Genomic DNA, 21,366 nt, shown 5'->3' with positions numbered 1-21,366 from the left:
TCTGTAATGACCTTATGACCAGGGGCGGCTCTATGTTTTTTGCCGCCCCAAGCACAGCAGTCAGGCATGCCTGCGGGAGGTCCGCTGGTCACGCAGATTCGGCGGTGTTTCTGTGGGTGATCTGTCGGTCCCGCGCCTTGGGCGTACCCACAGCCAAATTGCCACTGAAGCTGCAGGACCGGCAGACCTCCCACAGGCATGCTGCCAAAGGCTGCCTGACTGCCACCCTCACATCGACTGGCAGGCTGCCCTCTGCAGCTTGCCAACCCAGGCACGCGCTTGCTTGTGTGTGTGCGTGCGATAAAATCAATGTTGAACAACAGTTACTGATTAAAAAAATCTCCTTCCAAGCCTACTTATCAGCTTAGGGCACATTCACTTTAATAAATAAACGTCTAGTTTTGGCTTTTGTTATCCACTGTTGTCAACTAGTGTGTCATACTCTTCATCATAGATCTCTTCCTCCTCCTAAATTCCAGCTTAGGTTTGGGGCACCAGAAGTATGTTGTAGCAGGGCAGGGTAGCTTACACTGCTGCTGCCCTTAGTTAACCTGTTTTGTGAATAAATGACTTCAGTCTTCTAGGGCTGCCAATTCCATACCTTTCAACAGCACTCAGTTTAAAAATGCCATGTATGGGATGCAACTGTAACATATACTGCATTATCTATCTATCTACCCACTTTTAAAATGGCCATTTCCTCACTCTATATGCAGGAAACTTTCTCTTTAAAATGATTATTACTAGAATATACAATAATCATGGCTATCAGTTTCCGAGGAATTTCTGTTGTCCAGCAGTCCAAAAAATGAGTGAGTCAGCTGGGGCAGAAAATTCACTTGGTACATCCTTAAGCTTGTGTTTCTGCATCTTTGCAGCATTACTCCCTAAAGAGGGATCAGGGTCACCTCATTATCCTGGCAGTAAAAAGAACTTGTGATAAGAAGCATGGGAAGGGATTAATACAGATAAATTAAGAAAACATCAGCACCCTTTCTAAAAGCTGCTGAGAAAAAAAACCTTTCCCAAGGCTGCTACCCAGCCCTCAGCTGCAGAATTTACAGGAACGACTGATGCTCAAAGTGAAATCAGGTTAGTAAGAAACCCAGGAGAGTGATGATGCCCTGAGCTTCAGCCTCATAGCTGCTGCTGCTGCTGGCAGTGAACTCGGCACTGAAGACCAACCTTCTTCACTGTGTGAGGAGAGGGGAGGAGATTATTTCTGGTGGTTTGGAAGCCTTTGAAAGATACATATTCAAATTGTCATAATGGGAGGGCTTTTTGGCAAACTACTGATAGAGTTGCTTTTAAAAGGGGTCCAGTCTTTCCTGAGCCACTTTGGAGGGTCTAAAGTTTTGAGCTGATAAACATCTTCCCTTTATGAGGTAAGTATCACAAGCTGTCTTCTGCATTACCAAGGAAAGCTACAAAATTACATTTCACTCTGTGGCAGGTTTTGTATTTAAATATATGTCAGTCTGAAATTTTCACTCTGATGTTTTGGTAATATACAGATTTTTCTCTAAAATCTCTTGAACTTTGATTTGTATATAGATCTATCAGTATAATATTTTTCTCTCTGCCCCCTTATTTATATCATTATATATAGACAATGTTGGTATACATATTTAAGTTTAACTTTTTAATTCTGAATTTCCTGAGTATGCAATGCTTGTTTTTATGATAATTACAATGTTCTTGTGATGTTTTAGACTCTTAAATTACTGATACATTTCCACAACCCTAATGCTGATTAATGTTTTACTTTTTTTTTGTCCGCAACTATAGTAAAGGGGAAGGATGGTCCAGTGGCTAGGGCACTAGCTTAGGCTGTAGGAGACCCTGCTTCAATTCCCTTCTCTGCCAGGGTCCTCCTGTGTGACCTTGGGCAAGTCACTTAGCCTCTCTGTGTCTGATATCCCCATCTGTAAAACTGGAATGATAACACTTCCTCATGAGGGTGTTGTGGGGATAAATACATTCAAGATGGTGATGTGCTCTGAGCTTTACAGATAAGAAGTGCTATATAAGAAATAAGCATTATTATTAACACTCCATAAGGTATCCACTTCTTTCTCCATTGGATACCGATAAGCCATATGTACCCCCTTAGTCATACTTGCACTCTTAACACAAAAATCAACCTCTGTGATGGTAAGGTGGAATGTTGTTACATGTATATGAATTGTCTGAAAGTCAGATGTGCCAGTTTCTTGATACAAATGTGTATGAGGTTGAAACTAAGATTTTGTGGCAGAGCACAAGTTTGCTAAAATTGAGGTACATGTGGCTTTTCAGTATCTGCTAGAGATGGAAGTGAAAGTTATTGATGATGTAGAAGGGTAAGAGAAAGTGGCAATGAATGCCAGAGGCTTTTCACTTCATATCTTATTTCAATGATTTTAAAATTTTGGGTGAGTCTGACGTGTCCTGCTGCAATCTTAACTACGATGAAAGTTTCTGCTTGTGTTAATGTATTGTATATAAATCTATACATATACACACTGTACTTTTTGTATATTAAAAGATGCTGGTTTGCAAATGAAGGTGTTCTATCCTTGGAAAATCTAATATCCCCAAGATAATTTCATTCTTATTCTGACCTAGATATTACACAAAACTCCAGCATTTATTATTTTTTAATATATACTTTTACAAATCAACTTAACATACAGATTATGAAGAATTCCCTAGGTTTGTCTTATTTATAATCACACATTTTTTCTATTTATGCTCTCACTTGAAGATATTGAGGCATGGTAGTAATTTATATTTGAGAAATTATTCCACTAGGACAGTAGTGGGCATGTGGCCCATCAGTGTAATCCGCTGGTGGGCCACGAGACAGTTTGTTTACATTGACCGTCTGCAGGCACGGTCACCTGCAGCTCCCAGTGGCTGCAGTTTGCCATTCCCGGTCAGTGGGAACTGCAGGCAGCCGTGCCTGGGGACAGTCGATGTAAACAAACTGTCTAGCAGCCCACCAGTGGATTACCCTGACGGCCACAGGTTGCGCACTAGAAATATATGCATCTAAAGGAAGGATTTTTTAACCTCCTCTAGGAAATGGATATTTTAGCCTGATGACTTTAAAGGCAGGGATTACTAGGCTCCTCAAAACTACAATAAGACTTGATACTAAAAAGTGACAAGTGTGTTTTGCTTTTCACGTCTTGCTAGATCAGTGGTTCTCCACCTTTCCAGACTACTGTATCCCTTTCAGGAGTTTGATTTGTTTTGCATACTCTGTGTTTCACCTCACTTTAAAACTACTTGCTTACAAAAGTGTCTCAGCACACTATTACTGAAATTTTAATTTATACTGACGTTGCTAGTGTTTATGTAGCCTGTTGTAAAACTAGGCAAATATCTAGATGAGATGATGTACCTCCTGGAAGACCTCTGTGTACCCCCAGGGGTTGAAAACCACTGCACTAGGTGATCCCAAAAGTGCCATGTTTACAAAGAGCTTGATTTTGTCCAGGACTGCATAACCACTCAGGGGTGGCCAGACAGCACGTGTGAAAAATTGGGACAGGGTGTGTGTGTGTGTGTGTGTGGGGGGGGGGGTAATAGGAGCCTATATAAGAAAATGACCCAAAAAAAGGGACTGTCCTTATAAAATCAGACATCTGGTCACCCTAGGAGAACAGATCTCCCTTATGCCTCTGTCTGGATCTGGGCATGCAAGGGGAAAGTGATGTGTGCCTGGCTTGTTCTCCCAAAGTGAGACGTGCGTAAAGACCAGAAAGAAAAACAGGCACATTGGTGAGCCAGGCCAGGAGTATAATTTACCGGTGATTGTAGCTGAGTGGTAAACAGCAAAATCCCCAATAGTATTGTTCAAGCATTTTGAAATAGTATTAAATGTTTGCTATAACATTACATTGCCATCATCATTTAGTATAAAATGTAGTATTAGAAATTAACAATCAGCCCCCTTTCCTCCATTGCATTATCCCCCCTTCCCGCTACCTGCTAGAAGCTCCTCCTTGGGTGTATTGCAAAGAATGAGCTCTTCAGGGGCTCACGGGGAGGGAGGTCCCATTCAGGAGAAGGAGGGACCCATATTAGTGGAGTCGTTGCATACTTTTAAAGAAAATGCAAGAGTTTCCCAGAGGGGAAATTTTCTTCCATCACCTTCCTTGCCTTCTCCACCTGGAGGCTTTTACTGCTCCAACTCCCCTTCCTGGAAACTTTTTCTAACCCTACTCTTCCATTGTCTTCCTGTTGAAAAAGCCTGCCATTACGTCTGCCCCCAAAACCTAGGTCACCAAAGGCAGGCCCCAGCCAGGCAAGGTGCACTATGTGAGACTGCATTGTTTGCACATTCCTAGGAGCAGTTCTGCTCTCCTCCCGTGCAACTGCTTTCCCAGTAGGTATCTATGATTATAACAGTTACTTGAAACTGCATTTACTTCCACCTCCTGCTTGAACCCCTGTGGTGAGGGGTTTGTTGGTTAGTTGGCTTGTTTATGTTTTATTTCTTGTAGAGATGTGCATGCCGGGACAATGGCAGTCTGGTTCCTGCAGAAGGAATGCTGCCACGGGGTAGAGGGCTGCCAGAGAAGCAGCACCAAGAAGCCACCCCTCTGTGGGATGGGAAGCTTACTCTTCCCTGTAGTTCAGGAGACTCTATGGGCTGAGAGGCAGCACCCTTCCCTTCTTGATGGCTCTACCGATCCCTCCAAGTGAGGGGACAATTCACAGGTAACCCCTTGAGCTGAAGTTGAAATTTATTGCCCCCCTTTCTCCATTCATATGAACATTTCTGGGGAGTGTACACTTAGATTTTCTGAAGTAACAGATACAAGTAAAGCCCTTGTCCTTACGGCATTATCAATCTCACATTGGTACTTCCTTTGCATTTTGTGAAATCTGCAGCGAAAGTGTTCTTAAAACAAACAACATGTGCTACGTCATCATCCAAGACTGCTATAACATGAAATATATGGCAGAATGGGGGCAAAACAGAGCAGGGGACATACAATTCTCCTCCAAGGAGTTCAGTCACAAATTTAATTAACGCATTATTTTTTTTAAATGAGCATCATCAGCATAGAAGCATGTCCTCTGGAATGGTGGCCAAAGCATGAAGGGATATACGAATGTTTGGCATATCTGGCACGTAAAGACCTTGCAGCACTGGCTACAAAAGTGCCATGCAAATGCCTGTTCTCACTTTCTGGTGACATTGTAATTAAGGATAGGGCAGCATTATCTCCTATAAATGTAAACAAACTTAATGGTTGGCTGAACAAGGAGTAGGACTGAGTGGACTTGTAGGCTCTGAAGTTTTACATTGTTTTTGAGTTCAGTTATGTAACAAAAAAAAATCTACATTTGTAAGTTGCACTTTAACAAGAAAGAGATTGCACTACAGTATTTGTATGAGGTGAACTCAAAAATACTATTTCTTTTGTTTATAATTTTTACAGTGCAAATATTTTTAATAAAAAAATAATATACACTTTGATTTTAATTACAACACAGAATACAATATATATGAAAAAGTAGAAAGACATCCAAAATATTTAATAAATTTTAATTGGTATTCTATTGCTTAACAGTGTGATTAAAACTATGATTCATCTTTTTAATCACAATTAATTTTTTTGCGTTAATCACGTGAGTTAACTGAGATTAATCGCCAGCCCTAAATTTAATACAATGAAACCGACCCTGGATTTGTAAAATGTCTCACAAATCGCAAGATTGAAAAAAGTTATATCTAACTTGCCTTCTATCCTAAAGCCTTTTCTTCTTATCAATGCAATCGGACAGTATTTGGATGTGCTGTGAAAATTTATATTGTCTGTCAAGCAATAGATTCTGTCTGCTTTCCAAAAGATTAGTATTCCATTCACTATATTTTTCTACAGCCAAACATAGTTTTCAAGCCACTGACTGTGTGTAATTGGACTACATTTTTTTCAGGTGTTACTTGCAACTGCTCTGATTATTTAAAGAAAGATAAACTCAGAAAACAAAGCGTGGAATCTATACTGTGCTGGATAGTGTCGTTTTGATTGACCTTCATAGAAATTGGGTTTGTCACACAGATTCCAAAGATTCCAAGCCTGAATTCATCTCTAGGATACTGATGCAGAGCCCTGCAATGGGACTAAGAAGGGAGGCAATGTGATTCCTCTTCCCTGGGGCTTCAAAGAGCAGATTAGTCCCCCAGTACAGTTTAGGGAAGCCCTTAGCATTGGCTTAACTTGAACCCAGCTGACCATGGTCTGTATGGGTCTTCTGGCAGCTAGGAAATAGTTGTCAATAAGACTGCCTCTGCCACACCTGCACCCACCCCCAAAATGCCCTGATACGCTCCCTATGCTGGGGATTTATGTAACAGGGACAGGGGCATGCAGAGCTTGCTGAACCATCTCTTTGACTGTCAGAGAGGCTCCTTGAACACAGGATATTCTTTGAGGGTCGTTACAAATGTTTTGCTTAGAGTTATGTGGCCACAGGAGCAACTGTTCATTCTGTCACTGCCTCAGCCTGTTGGCCATTTGGCAGGGCTCCTTCTGCTTGTACTGCCCTGCTCCTCATCTTGAGGCTGCCTGCTGGGTCCCATTCTCCAATGGGCGGGAAGGACGAGGATTTGTGTTAGGGCTGTTAAGTGTGCGGCAGTTGCAGGTATAGATCAGAGTGGAGTTTTTTGAGTGTGCATACACCCATAATGCAACTTCCCTTTACAGATCAGTTTATTCTATGGACTCGGTTCTGATTTTAAAGATGCAAGGTGACACATCACTGACAGTAGGGCTAGCCTTATGCGGCTTGTCCCATTCCCTCCACTATCCTCCACTGGAGTGGAGGAACTTGATGGGTGCAGACTGATGTTCGATTCCAGTGCTTGTGGAAAGGAGGTGGGGGATGCAGATCGTTGATGCAAGGAATCTGCACCAACTGCATTTCCCAGCACCCCAGGAGCTCCCTGCATCACAAGGCAGAGAGCTTTTCTGCTAGAGATGGCAGATTCACTGGGTAATGTTCCCTGTGAGAGTGGCTGCAACTGGTGTACAGGTGATGTAGCTTTTAATCTGTAGTAGTTGCTGCAAAGTGGTTCATAACCAATCTATGATCTGGGCAGAGGATTCCATCTCCCATATGCTTCCTCCCTCCATTTACTCCCAACTGTGCAGTGGGTCCAGGATTTGGACGTATGTGGAGATTGTCATAGTAAGTGTAGCCACAGCCCTTACAAAGCAGACATTGATTAATACAGGAATAAGCTAGAAACAAAACAAGTTGGCTTCCATCTGTTGTGGGACCAGAGACTGCACCCTTGCTGGGACTTTCATTACAGCACAGAGACATCTAGTGGCCAAATAACATACCTACAAGTAAATATCATGACAGAAGTTAGTACTGTACTTCCATAGACAAGTCACTCAGCAACAAGTTGTTATGGGCTCACAGGACTCATTCTCTCTCTCAGCTCTGAACAGTCCCTGGGAGGAACCCCCTTCAGTGCGACAGTCCTTTTCAGGAGTCCACTGTTTCTCGGGGGTTAAGCTAGGGTGACCATATGTCCCTATTTTATAGGGACAATCCCAATATTTGGGGCTTTTTCTTCTATAGGCGCCTATTACCCCCCACCCCAGTCCTGATTTTTCACACTTGCTGTCTGGTCACCCTAGGTTAAGTTGTAGGCTCCCCCACCTCCTGGGACTGCACCTCTCTGAGCCTTCAGCACGCCTGTCTCCTGCCATGGGCCCCCTCAGGGAGTCCACTCGCTCTGGACCCCCGGGGTCTCCACATCCAGAGGGAATAATGCAACCCCGATCTCTAGTCTGCAGTGACTCTCAGCTAGCATCAAACAGAAGGGTTTATTGAGCATCTGTAAAAAGCGTAAGAGGCTCTCAAGGCTCTCGAGCCTAACATCCCTCAGCAAAGTACATCTAGGTCTTGTTCCCAATGGCATGCAGAGAGCCATTTCATTGTACAGCTACCACTACACATCCTTATTCTCATTTAGCTGTTTTTTATTTGTTTAAATATTGTTTTAATAGCTATACACAAGGGGCACATAAATACACCCGTAAAACATGAACTCTTAGAAGTTTCTTTATATTAAACCTGAAATGCAGAGAAATATGTAGTCGGAAGGGACAGTGGTAGCATTCATTGCAGAGAACCTGATATGCAATAATAGTCATTATTATCTGTAGTGATCTTTAGTATTGCAGTGGTATTCAATTACATTAAAAGGCAATGTCCAAATCTTGGCAGGCCAACAGGTTCTCTCTAGGGCCAAAGGGCTCTTCAGGGTTTGCTCTCTAGTAAAAGCACAGCAATTACCGATTGCTTGATGTTGCATAGGCACCTGATTAAGCACCTGATTGAAAGTGTACCCCTTTAAGTTGAAATGTATCAACACAGCCTAGCTCCAGTGTGTTTAAATGTACATGAAAAAGATTCTAAATGAAATACAGGTGAAGTCCATTTATCCAAATGACTTGGGGGATGTCTGATACCTTTGGGCATTGGGATTAAAGGAAATGATATTTTTAGCTGTAGTTTCATAGTGAAATTTCATTCAGTCACTGACCATTATGAAGTTCTGTATACAGCTGAAGTGGAAATGTTTGATACTCACTCAAATAACCAAAAATCCTGATGATCTGAATCAGTGGTGTGTCCCCTATGCTTATTTGGGTAATTAGGATTTTCAATTCCCAAGGGTGGGGTGGGGAGAGACAGGGAGTAGTTGCAGGAGACAGGAGCCTACTTAGAACTCCTTGGTTTGTAGGCTTGTGTCTTTTAAAAATAGGTTTCAAGGAGGAATCTCAGTGAGAATAAGGTGATGGCTTGTGAATGGTGTCAGAAGGTTCTTCCCCAGCACATGGGGTGGCATGGGAAAAAGCAGGAAGGTGCTTCTGTGACAAGCAGATAAATGGATGCTCAAGGCTGTCACTGGCAGAGTGAAGGTGAAGGTCAGAGCCATAATAAGAAACTAGATTTGAAAGGTAAGGTGCTGCTGATTCAGTGGAGGAGGGGAATCCAGTGGAGGGGTGCAAAGGGGAAATGATGTCATCAAAATCACCTTGGAAACATTTTAAATAGCTATGAAGCAGGAAGGTTGGAGGCATCAGTGCCACACAGGTGAGATTATAATAATTAATGTCTGATTTCATGGATAAAGAAGAAAACAATGTATCCTTTACCATTTTCCTGTTTCTGTATCTATTGTGCTTTAGGTTCTTATAAAAGCATATTGGGATTGGATTACATCTTTCCCAACCCTATAAGTTTCCTTATACTAGTGCATTATGCAGTCATGTTCCTTGTGATATTTGATATATGGGATTTTTATTTTATTTTTCCAGGATTAAAGCTTGGAACGTTCATTCATAATATGAAGATGCTGCTGACTTTGTTCCTCTTCCTTATTGGGAGTCAAACTTCAGTAACTCAGACGCCTGGTATTTCAGTATCCTTTGTATTCTGTTGTATTGTGTGATTTAAAAAAAAATACAATATTTAGTCCCCAATTTTCCCAATAAAAATTGAGGTGAAGCCTGAAACTCTTGAGTCAGGATCTCTATACCTTATGAGACTTTGTATAATAGACTGAAACTGAGTTTGGATAATGGAGATGAACATTAGATTTACATATTAGGTTGATCAGTGCTATCGTAAACCTTGACAGACTTATATAGATTAGGGCCAAATTCAGAGGTGAAAATGCAGATAGCGTATAAATGAAGCCCACACATGGAATTTAGGTATTTTCTAGTGGCTACCTGGGATTTAATTACTCAGCGTGTGCAAAAGGAGGATCCAGTCCTGCTCCATACTCACATGGGTTCTGTTGGGGTCACTGGGATTCTACATGTAAGTTCTGCAGAACTGGGTCCTTGGTATAAATCCCAGGCACAGCGAAAGCTAAATTGTGGCATTGCATGTGTTATAAACTGTGAGTTGATGGTGACCCCTCACACACAAGGTGTACTGGTTATATCAGTGGCTTTGCTTCATGGAGTTCCCCTTCTGAAGATCTGTAGAGTGGCAATGTGGAGCTCTATGCACACTTTTACTAGGCGTTATGCCCTAGAATGAGTCTCTTCAGCAGACGTATCCTTTCATATTGCAGGATCACACTGCCAAACACCTCAGGGTTCCCTGCACTCTCCTCATTGAGTACTGCTTGTGAACCACCTTGAATTGAAGAAGAAATTCTGGTTATTTACCTTAGACTAACTGGTGTTCTTCAAGATGTGTGGTACCGATCTGTATTCCACTACCCACCCTCCTTCCACTCTGCTTCTGATCCCTTCCTTGGGGTATTCATGGTAGAAAAGGAACTGGAGAGGTGGTCAGTCCATGTGGTCCCTTATGCCCTTGACTTGGAGCACAAGGAGGTGATGGGCAGAGATGTGGCTCAAGAGACACTGCTGTCAAAAAGTCTTCTGCTCTTAGGCACATGGAGTGCATGGGCACCTTGAGTGGCATACAGATAGGGATCCCATAACCTGAAGAACTCCAGTTATCATAAGATAAGTAACCAGCATTTCTCAGACATGGTTACTTTACCTTAAGGTTACAGCCACTTTGCACCATGATAACCTCACTCTCTGGCAGATTTTCGGCCACTGTGGAACTCCACCTGGGTTTGTGTCCTTGTATAAATACTGACAGGTTTCAGAGTAGGAGCTGTGTTAGTCTGTATCTCTAAAAAGAACTGGGCCCTAATTACATGTCTCTATGCTTTGGTGCTTCTCTCAGTGTTTCTCTCTTTACATTTTGTTCTCACACTAATGCTGTATACAATTTCTTTTTTCATGTAGGATATGTGGACACAGAGGAAGCTGATATTTATGTGCTCATTGATGGCTCAACAAGCATTAGTCCTGTTGCCTTTGGAGACATCAAAATTTTTTTGAAGGAAGTGATTAAGATGTTTAACATAGGGCCGAATAAAGTTCGCTTTGGAGCTGTGCAGTTCTCGCATAACAGAAGACTGGAGTTTGAACTTGATGAATACAGCAAAACAAATGATTTAGAGACGGCCATTGACACCATGAGGCAAATAACAGGGGATACCTATACTGGAGAAGCTTTGACTTTCATGCAGCCACTGTTTAAAAAGGCAAGGGAGCAGAGAGCTGGCAGGGTGCCTTGTCACCTCATTGTCCTAACAGATGGGGAGTCACATGACAGTGTGAAGGAGCCTGCTGAGAGACTGAGGAGTGAGATGGTCAATATTTATGCCATTGGTGTAAAAGATGCAAATGAAGCACAGCTCCTTGAGATTGCAGGGTCAAAGAGCAGGACTTTCTTTGTGCAAGAGTTTGACTCTTTGAAAAACATAAAAAATGAAATTGTTCAAGGGATCCGTTCTGGAGAAGGTAAGGAAAATTTTGATTTTGCCCTTTGAACTCAGAGCGCTAATTGAACACGAAGCCTCCTCTTATATAACAAACAATTTCAAATTCAAAACATGATAAGCATATTACTCCAGCCTGAATAACTGAAATGTATAAATATACTTTGGGCACATTTTGAACTGAGATGGTTGCAAGCCAATTATAAATAATGCAGTTTTCTTTCTTAAATCTATTATGTGTATGTTCAACATTTACTTTAAAAAAGCAAAGGTATTTTTATTTGGTTTCAATCAGAGCATCAAAGCACTGCTTTTCCTTCCTCCTTTTTTTCCTCAGCTCTGTAACAAGATGGCTTTTCAACTGAAGAGGGTAGTCCTACGTCAAGTAGTGTGTTTCCAACTTGTCATGTTGTGTTGCTATTGTCCCAGTGTAAATACCTGTGTCATGAATTGTTCAGGTGCCCACAGAGCACTAACCCTACTGTCAGGCTGCAGTCAGGCAGGGTGGCATTTAAGATAATTGTCTTTGAGACTGTGATGCTCAATAGCCTTCAACCCCCAACACACAGACACAGAGTAAGAGGAAAACAAATGCAAGCTACATTCTCTAGCAGTGAGCTATGTCAAGTTGGTGTTTGTGATTAACAGGTACATTATTAGAATGCTAGTGTCCTATGCTTATACACAGCCATAAACCCCTGAATCTTTTCTGCCTGTATTGATTTGTGAAGCACTGAATCTTTTTCTGTTGGGAAATGGAAGTGGCTCAGACAACCAAGCACAAGCTATATCTCTCCTGTGTGTGTAAATGCATGTGCCTAGTAAATCTCTCCTTAGCAACCCTACTAAACTTATAGCAGTGCTGTCCAGTGTCATGCAACTCATGTGGCACTCACACAAGCAGCAACCCTGTCATACCTGTGCTCAGCCCATCCGGATCCTCATGCACCCAGTTAGGCTGCAGGGACAGCTCTTCAGTTGATTCTCCTGGAAGCTGCTGTGACACTCGGGTGACCTCTCTGCCTCACTTCTAGCTGCTCCCCAGTAGATTCTAATGCATAGCAGCAACCGGAGAAGGGGGCAGTAACCGCATGTGAGAGAGGGCTCAGTATTGGCCCCAGGCTTCCTGACCCAGCTATTCTTCAGACAGCACCAGGGCCGGCTCCAGATCCCAGCGCAACAAGCGGGCGCTTGGGGCGGCATTTTGCCAGGAATGCGGCAGGTGGCATGACTGCGGGGGGTCCGCTGGTCCCGCGGCTCCGGTGGACCTCCCGCAGACGTGGCATGCCTGCGGGAGGTCCACCGGAGCTGCGGGACCAGCGGACCCTCCGCAGGCACGTCTGCAAGAGGTCCCCCGGAGCCGCGGGACCGGCGACCGGCAGAGCGCCCTGCATGGCGCGCCGCCCTGCTTGGGGCGGCTGAATTCCTAGAGCTGCCCCCGGACAGCACCCACCCATCCATCCACCTACCTCACTATTGCCCCATTTACCCAGCACAGCCAGAAATCTTAGCATCCACCCGTCTATCCCAGACCATCCTGCCCCAGTTAAATCTATTAGCTTATTTTTAATGTACAGCCTGGGTTATACTAATATAAATATGTTTTCTTCTATAGCCTGCAAAGAAATGACAGCTGACATCATGTTTCTAGTGGACAGTTCTGGAAGCATAGGACCAGAGAACTTTTCAAAAATGAAAAACTTTATGAGAGAACTGGTCAACAAATCTGACATCAGCGCAGACCGAGTGCAGGTTGGGGTTGTCCAATTCAGTGGCACAAACAAGGAAGAATTCCAGCTTGACCAATATTCCTCAAAAACTGACATTTTCAGTGCTATTGATAGAATGTCTCTTATAGGGGAAAATACACTAACAGGAAGTGCATTGACATTTGTGTCTGATTATTTCAAGCCTCCCAAAGGTGCACGTCTGGCTGTCAAAAAGTTTCTTATCCTGATTACAGATGGGGAAGCTCAGGATGAAGTAAAAAGTCCAGCAAGAGCCCTACGTGATCAAGATGTTATTATCTACTCTGTTGGGGTGTTTAATGCAAATAAATCTCAGCTGGAAGAGATTAGTGGGAAGCCTGAGCTGGTTTTTTATGTTGAGAACTTTGATAGTCTGAAGCACATAGAAGATGAGATCATCTTTGGAATATGCAGGCCTCATGAGGGTATGTAAGTACTGCAGTTTTCAATAACTCATGTCAATCTGTGTCTGTGTAGGAATTTTGCTCTGTCCAGATAGCTGAGTACTGTAATAAAGTAAATAAACAGGTGTGCTTTCTCCTTGCAATGCCATCTTCTCTTGGAGATGCCTACAGAAATGAGAAGTGTGCGAGGAAAATGAAGGTAGAATTTGGCTCACAGTACCAGGAAGCATATCCTACTAGCTTTCAAAGATGCTACATTCTCATATACAAGTAATATAAGTTTAATAATATTTTAAAAGTACAATATGCATGCTAATGGATGTAAGAAAAGACTAAGAATCTGATTCTCACTTATACTAAGGCTCCTTTGTGGTGGTCTGGCAGTGTAAAACATCCTGGGGACTGATTCTTGTTCACACTAATGGTCTAGTTCTGCCCTCATTTACAAGGGTGCAACTTCTATTGAAGTCATAGAAATTGTACACATGTAAATGAGGGCAGAAATGGGCCCTATAGGTTGTATTTACCTGCTAGACTTTAGTAGTACTCATTTACACAGGAACCCTGAATGGCCTAGAAGATAGGGGCCAGATGTGTGTGTGTGTACACCTATCTGTGTTGCCAGCAATACAGCACCAGAAACTAGTTTTGTTGGAACTGTATTTACAAGTTTCATTTTGGGTTCCAGATGTGGTTCAAACCCAGTGTAGCCAAGTCTTTTAAGAAAATGTGTTAACAGAAGCATTTAAATAGGTGCAAAAGAGGCATAAAACTGTGTGCAGATAGATGAAAATGGTAGTGAGTACCACATGCTACTCATTTTTGGGGGGCCCAGTCCAGGACTGTGTGAAATAAACTCTCATAGGAACTAAGGAGCGTCACAAACCTCTCCACCTTCCACTCCAAGTACAAGGTGTTTTCCTTTGACCTTGCCTTCTCTAACATAAATATATGGGCAATGGCGGTGACATTCAAAACAACTCACTAAACACATTTTTGCCCCTGGGGAGAAGATAAGAGGAAAAAACGCACACTGCTTAATACATGGCTGGAAGGCACACAGGTATATTAAGGTGATGATTGCAGTATAAGAACCTATATAGAATAAAATTGCACAGATGGTTATCATTCTAACACTTCCCTGCAGAGGCTGCTATCCAAACCTTGCACAGCTTGCTGATGCATAAGAACCTGAAAAATGGAATAGTCCAGGGCCAGGTTATGCCTGGCCCCATACATGGTTGTACAACGGGGCTGGGGAGAGCACAAGGAGTCTCTCTCCTCTTTGCACATTGCATGTTCCATTTCAGGGGCTTACGGGACTGAGATCTGGGTCTCTCTTGCACTCATTTATTCAATTGCAGAAAACACATTTTTGCTGTTGCAAAGTGAGAACAGATCCAAACCTGCCACTGTGTTATGCCCTAAAGGGTAAATATTTAGTTCCATGTTTAGGAGCTACAATGTTCTCCTTACTAAACTGTGAATCAGGTATTGACTTCCCATCTCCTTGTCATAAATGTTGATCTTTAGTTTAGGAGGAGTTTTAATGGGTTTCACAAAAGTCACGTTCACCCCTTTTTGGTCACTGCAACCTAGGGCCTTGGGGGCTGTGCAGGGATGGCAGGGCTTCAGTCTCCAAATTGAACATCTTTCTTACACAAAGAAGAAAAAATTGCAATAGATCCAAAGCACAAAATAAATTCTGCTATCACTGCTGCCTGGTGGGTCTCCATGCATTTCAGTGTGGTTGCATAGATGCAAATGGCAGCAGAATTTGGCTCACTTCCATTAGTAAACAGTAAATAAAACTGTGTGTATGGTGACTCTGTAGAACAAGGGTCACAGAAATTTGACTTAACTCAAAAAATGAAAATCTTAAAATATGTTTTGGGGGAAAACAAAAGCTTTTAACTGGTGCTTGTATTCTAATAGAATACAGATTCGTAGATTTTTTTAAGGCTGGAAGACGCTATTCTGATCATCTAGCCTGATCCCATTCTGTTGTGTTACTATTCATTTCTTCCCCCTGTCCCTCTGGATTTTAGATAAAGTTGAGACTATCAGTTATTTTAGGATTAGCGGTTAGGCTCTTCTGTTATAGACTGATGGATTTTTCCCCAAACATGCCTAACATAGGATGTTCAGTTGTGTTATTGCCTCCAAAAAGTGATCCAAATTCACAAGCTTTGCTTGAATACAAGAGAACTAGTAAGAAAGATTCAATAAGAGTCTGTAATTGTTTACCTGTTTGGGTTTTTTTGTTTTGTCATTTGTTCTTTTACAGAATGCAAAAGGATAGAAAGATTAGATGTTGTGTTTGTGATAGATGGATCTGGGAGCATAAGTCCTGTACAATATCAGACCATGAAAGACTTCATGATTGCCTTGGTGAAAAAATCTGATGTCGCTCCAGATAGAGTTCAGTTTGGAGCTGTAAAATATTCTGATAAACCAGAAACATTTTTCTACCTTAATAAGTACACAACAAAATCCAAGATTGTCGAGGCTATTCAGAATGACAGATCTAAAGGAGGTTCAACGTATACAGCCAAGGCGATTGGCTATTCGGAAGCTCTGTTTGCTCAGGAGCATGGAGGCCGCAAAAGCGAGGGAGTTCCACAGATTCTTATAGTGATAACAGACGGTGCGTCTCGTGATGCAGCAGAGCTCGGTGATGCAGCCAAGAGATTAAGAGACAGTGGAATTATTATCTATGCTGTTGGGATAGAAGGAGCAAACCCTGATGAGCTTTTGGCCGTGGCTGGATCAGAAGACAAATATTACTATGTGGATACATTTGAAGGACTCAAAATCACAGCTCTAGAAATATCAGAAAAAATATGTGATGATTCAAAACCAGGTAAGTGTTTGTTTGTTTTACTGTTCTATACAGTTTAAACTTTCCTCATAATTTTATTTAAAAATTGGCAAAGATGGGGAGACACATCTCTAAAATTTCAAAGCAATGTGTGTGGTTTCATTTGTATATCTAGCTTCCTGTGGTATTCTTTTCTCTTTAGCAAGCCAACCTATAGGCAAAAAGGGAAGTTTCTTAAAGCTTAAACTTACTTGATCCTACAACTGAGGATTTTCATTGCTTAAATGGTTGATATTATTATTAGTCTGTGTAGGTTCAAAAGTTTCATAAAGGTAAAATTAGGGCACTAACTTTTCACTTTAAAAGGCCCGAGTTCAGGTTTTACTTTGATTAAACGAGTTGTTGTGGGGATAGGCATTTATCTACATCACAAAAGCACCATATGATTTGGCCTGATTGATGAGCTCTGCTGAGGAAATAGGTAAGAACAGGTAGATGGGGACTATTGCAAGTGGCAATCAAAATGCAGTGGCAATTATGAGGAAACTTACACCATGCAAACTGCACAGTGGCATCCTCTAGTCCAGTGGTGGGCAACGTGCAGCCTCTCAGGGTAATCTGCTGGTGGGCTGCGAGACTGTGTGTTTACATTGACCGTCCACAGGCACAGCCGCCCGCAGCTCCCAATGGCCACAGTTCACTGTTCCCACCGAATGGGAGCTGCAGGAAGTGGCAGCCAGCATGTCATAAGAACATAAGAACGGCCTTAATGGGTCAGACCAAAGGTCCATCCAGCCCAGTATCCTGTGTACCAACAGTGGCCAATGCCAGATGCCCCAGAGGATGTGAACCTAACAGGTGATCTCTCTCCTGCTGTCCATCACCACCCTCTGACAGACAGAGGCTAGGGACACCATTCCTTACCCATCCTGGCTAATAGCCATTAATGGAATTAACTTCCATGAATTTATCTAGTTCTCTTTTAAACCCTTTAAAGTCCTAGCCTTCACAACCTCCTCAGGCAAGGAGTTCCACAAGAAAATCCTTTTATTTGTTTTAAACCTGCTGCCCGCTAACTTCATTTGGTGGACCCTAGTTCTTATATTATGGGAACAAGTAAATAACTTTTCCTTATTCACTTTTGCCATACCACTCATGATTTTATACACCTCTATCATATCCCGCCTTAGTCTCCTCTTTTCCAAGCTGAAAAGTCCTAGCCTCTTTAATCTCTCCTCAGATGGGACCTGTTCCAAACCCCTAATCATTTTAGTTGCCCTTCTCTGAACCTTTTCTAATGCCACTATATCTTATTTGAGATGAGGAGACCACATCTGTAGGCAGTATTCAAGATGTGAGTGTACCATGGATTTATATAAGGGCAATAAGATATTCTCTGTCTTATTCTCTATCCCTTTTTTTAATGATTCCTAACATTCTGTTTGCTGTTTTGATTGCCGCTTCACACTGCGTGGATGTCTTCAGAGAACTATCCACAATGACTCCAAGATCTTTTTCCTGATTTGTTGTAGCTAAATTAGCCCCCATCATATTGTATGTATAGTTGGGGTTATTTTTCCCAATGGGTATTAGTTTACATTTATCCACATTAAATTTAATTTGCAATTTTGTTGCCCAATCACGTCGTTTTGTGAGATCTTTTTGAAGTTCTTCACAGTCTTTTTTTGGTCTTAACTATCTTGAGCAGTTTAGTATCATCTAGAAATTTTGCCACCTCACTTTTTACCCCTTTCTTCAGATCATTTATGAATAAGTTGAATAGGATTGGTCCTAGGACGGACCCTTGATGTCCCTGCAGCTTCCCGCAGCTACCTTTGGACGGGAATGGTGAACTGTGGTCACTGGGAGCTGCGGATGGTCAATGTATATAATCTCTCTCGCGGCCCACCAGCGGATTACCCTAACGGGCCGCAGGTTGCCCACCACTGCTCTAGTCCCATACAGTTATGCATAGGTCTACACTTCCAAACCCCTGTGCTGTGTAAAAACACACATTTTAATGATCAACTAGTCAGATTCATCCTCATTTGCAGGTCCACGCTCCTGTCTATTTGCCCACAGGCGATAGGAGGGATCACAGAGATCTTTGCACTCTAAAGGAGTCACTTGAATCTTTGCAAAGAGACTGTAAAATGCTACTCCTACTAGTGAGGAAATCCAGTTTAGTAGTGTTTTATGCCCACTTCATGCTTGTGTACCGGAGTGTGTAATGTGGAAGTCAGTGAAGAATCAGGCCCCACAATTTCTACTTTTCCTAATGTCCTTCTGTCCCTTGTTAAAAATCAGGACTTTAGCTGCACTTTCTAGGTTGCTGGTCTGTGCAGCTAGTTGAGATTTGTTGCAAATAAATTGTCAAATCTGATCCTTTTTTAGTGTTTGAAACTGTTTGCAAATAAATCCAGATTTCTGGCACATACTCCTAAATGTTCACTGAATAGCCTCTGCCATTGGAAAAGGGTGGTTGGCTCCATGTGCTGGATAGTCTGGGACTAAGACAGCCCTGATTGTGGGATGAACCACACCTGGGTTGAATCAGGAGCTGGTAGGATAAAAAGAGCAGGAAGCTTCAGGGAGGTGGGAGATAAAGTTGCAGTGAGGTTTACAGGCTGCAGAGAGGGAGCAAGAAGGTGCCTGTAAAGGCCCTGAGTCAGTAGGGAAAACGCTGAAGTTGGAGGAAGGTCTCTAGGCAATGAGGCCTGGGAGAGACCCTGAACAAGCAGGAGAGAGACTGCAAAGGCCAGCTGGGGTGAAGACTGTGTGAGTTTGTGTTTTGTGTGTTAATCTGGAGAGACCTTGAACTGCCTGGGGCCTACATGGCCAGTATGTGTCAGAGGACTCAATAAACGGGATGTCTTGGGGGGGGATTCTTGGAACCACTTCTGAACTATGAGTTCTAAGGGGCCCTGAAAAGGGGATAACAGAGCCAGGGTGCTGCAGATTGATCTCTGGCTACAAGGGGTTGCCCAGGGGGGCAGTAAGCAGCCCCTGTGCTACAGCGACCCTATGGGCTTTTTGCTAACTGGTCACTTATTTTCTATTCATTATGTTAGCTGGCCATCATAAGTCACATGATGATGTTTCTGCTCCCTGATTGGATGAGTGTAACTTTTCTTTTTAACATGTCAATAAAGAATAACAAGTAACAATGTATTTCTGGTATAAATTTTCAGATGTGCATTCAAATTAAAATTCATGGCACTCCTGTAGACACCGTGGTGATTACAACACTGCATTTGGCCTTCGTCCCACAATGCCTGTTCTCGCCTCTCTGGTTATCAGTTTGAACTCTACTGCCCTGCCCTCAGGTGACCAACCATCAGCCCCACCCCACACATTCCTTTGCAGATTTTAAAGTCTCCTTCCTGTTTGCTCAGTGACGTGTGCAGTGGTCTCAGCGCATCTTTCCAGGTGGACATGCCTGCTCCACAACTGGGTGATCCCTCACTAGGAGCAATGCTGAGCTGCTGGACCTCATCAGCATTTGGGGAGAGGAGGTTATCCAGTCCCAGCTGCGTTCCAGCCATAGGAATTATGATACCTACGGATAGATTTCATGATGCATGACAGAAAAGGGCCATGTCTGGGGATACATTGCAGAGTAGTGTTATGCCTGAAAGAAAATGTTGCACAAAACAGTTATGCCAGCCTGACCGAAGTCAGGCTAACAGGGGTTTCTGGGTAGTCCCTGAGTGGAAAAACACCAAGAAACATACTTACAAAGAGCTGGGAAGAAGTGAGATAAGAGAAGAGCTGCATTCTTGTACCAGATGTGCTGTGCTGAGAACAGTTTGTTTAAAGAACAGATAAGGAGCCTCCCTATCTTCATTCCCTGGTTCTGTTCTCTGTCTGTTCTTAACTCCTCCCTGTTTCCTAATTTCTGCTGCTCGTCACCATGCTAATAAGAGGGTGATAAGACGTCATTAATCACTTAATGCTGTAAGGTATAGGAGAATAGGTACGCATGTATACTAAAAGTTTCTAGTTTCTAGTTGTTAGGAGAAGGGGGTGGGTTGCTTAAATGAATAATCTATGATGCAACGGAACTGTCTATATAAATTTATACTAGTTGTAAAGAGTATGCTGGTTCTCTCTGGAGACGGCTGCTCTCTATTGTTGTGTGCACCCTTCAATAAAGAGCTTTTGATCGGACCTTGCTGGTGTTGCCTGTCTCTCTGCTGTCAAACAACCAACCTCGCCATCTGGGTTCGAGTCCCCGACAGTAGGGTAAACATGAAGGAGCTGCGGAACGCCTACCGCAAGCCACAGGAGGCAAACCATCGCTTGGGTGCTGCGCCCATGAGCTGCCAGTTGTACAAAGAGCTGGACGCGATATTCGATGGTGACACCACCTCTCTCCAAAGACCCCTGTGGATACTTCGTTGGCTCGTGTGACAGTTGAGAGTGGACTGAGCCAGGGCACCTGAAAATTTGGAGCATCCTGGGTCTTTGTGTTCACCCCTCCGTCCAGTGATGAGCTGCCAAAATCATAACAACTGGTTCCCTCCTCACCCCAGGAGGGATCATGCCCCCCCAGCGACCCCTGCCCCATCCACCCCCCTTCCCTGTACCCTGACAGCCCCTGGAACCCTTGCCCCTGACTGCCTCCCACCGCCCCCATCCAACCCTTGATCCTTTCTGACTGCCCCACCAGGACCCTTGCCCCTATTCAATCCCCCTGTTCCCTACCCTCTGACCCCCCCAACCTCTGTCCACTCCCCCCCACCCCCGAACTCCCCTGCCCTCTCTCCAACACCCCCTCCCTGCCCCCTTACCGCGCTGCCTGGACGTGGCTGGCGGTGCTACAGTCCGGCCGCGGCTGGAGCTGGGAGCCCGGGGATGCGGGGCCGGGGCAGGAATCGGCATCTGGGTAGGTGGGGTTGCAGCCGCCGCCCTGCCCGGGCCGCGGCCGGGGCGGGACGCGGGGCCGGGGAGGGACGCAGGGCCGGAGCCGGGGAGAGACGCGGGGCCGGAGCCGGGCGGCCCGGGAGGGATGCGGGGCCGGGGAGGGACGCAGCCGGAGACTGGCCGGGG

General features: G+C 43.6%; 1 protein-coding gene across 2 annotated transcripts; it reads left to right on the top strand.

Annotated features, from left to right (window-relative positions):
* The first annotated feature begins 1,025 nt into the window (after positions 1 to 1,025).
* On the top strand, positions 1,026 to 20,478 carry LOC123363615 (collagen alpha-6(VI) chain-like). 2 transcript variants are annotated; one of them, XM_045004791.1, is made up of 6 exons: positions 1,026 to 1,092; positions 9,342 to 9,437; positions 10,803 to 11,363; positions 12,957 to 13,514; positions 15,781 to 16,356; positions 19,506 to 20,478. In XM_045004791.1, exons 1-6 carry the CDS (start codon positions 1,074 to 1,076, stop codon positions 19,520 to 19,522), a joined length of 1,827 nt encoding a protein of 608 aa, XP_044860726.1. In that variant the 5' UTR covers positions 1,026 to 1,073; the 3' UTR covers positions 19,523 to 20,478. The 2 variants fall into 2 exon arrangements, with proteins under 2 accessions (XP_044860726.1, XP_044860728.1); XM_045004793.1 differs by lacking the exon at positions 1,026 to 1,092 and adding an exon at positions 1,118 to 1,385.
* Positions 20,479 to 21,366: the final 888 nt, after the last annotated feature.

This window comes from Mauremys mutica, chromosome 2, assembly GCF_020497125.1.
Source record: "Mauremys mutica isolate MM-2020 ecotype Southern chromosome 2, ASM2049712v1, whole genome shotgun sequence".
NCBI lineage: Eukaryota > Metazoa > Chordata > Testudines > Geoemydidae > Mauremys > Mauremys mutica.
This window is presented reverse-complemented; position numbering and strand designations above follow the sequence as displayed.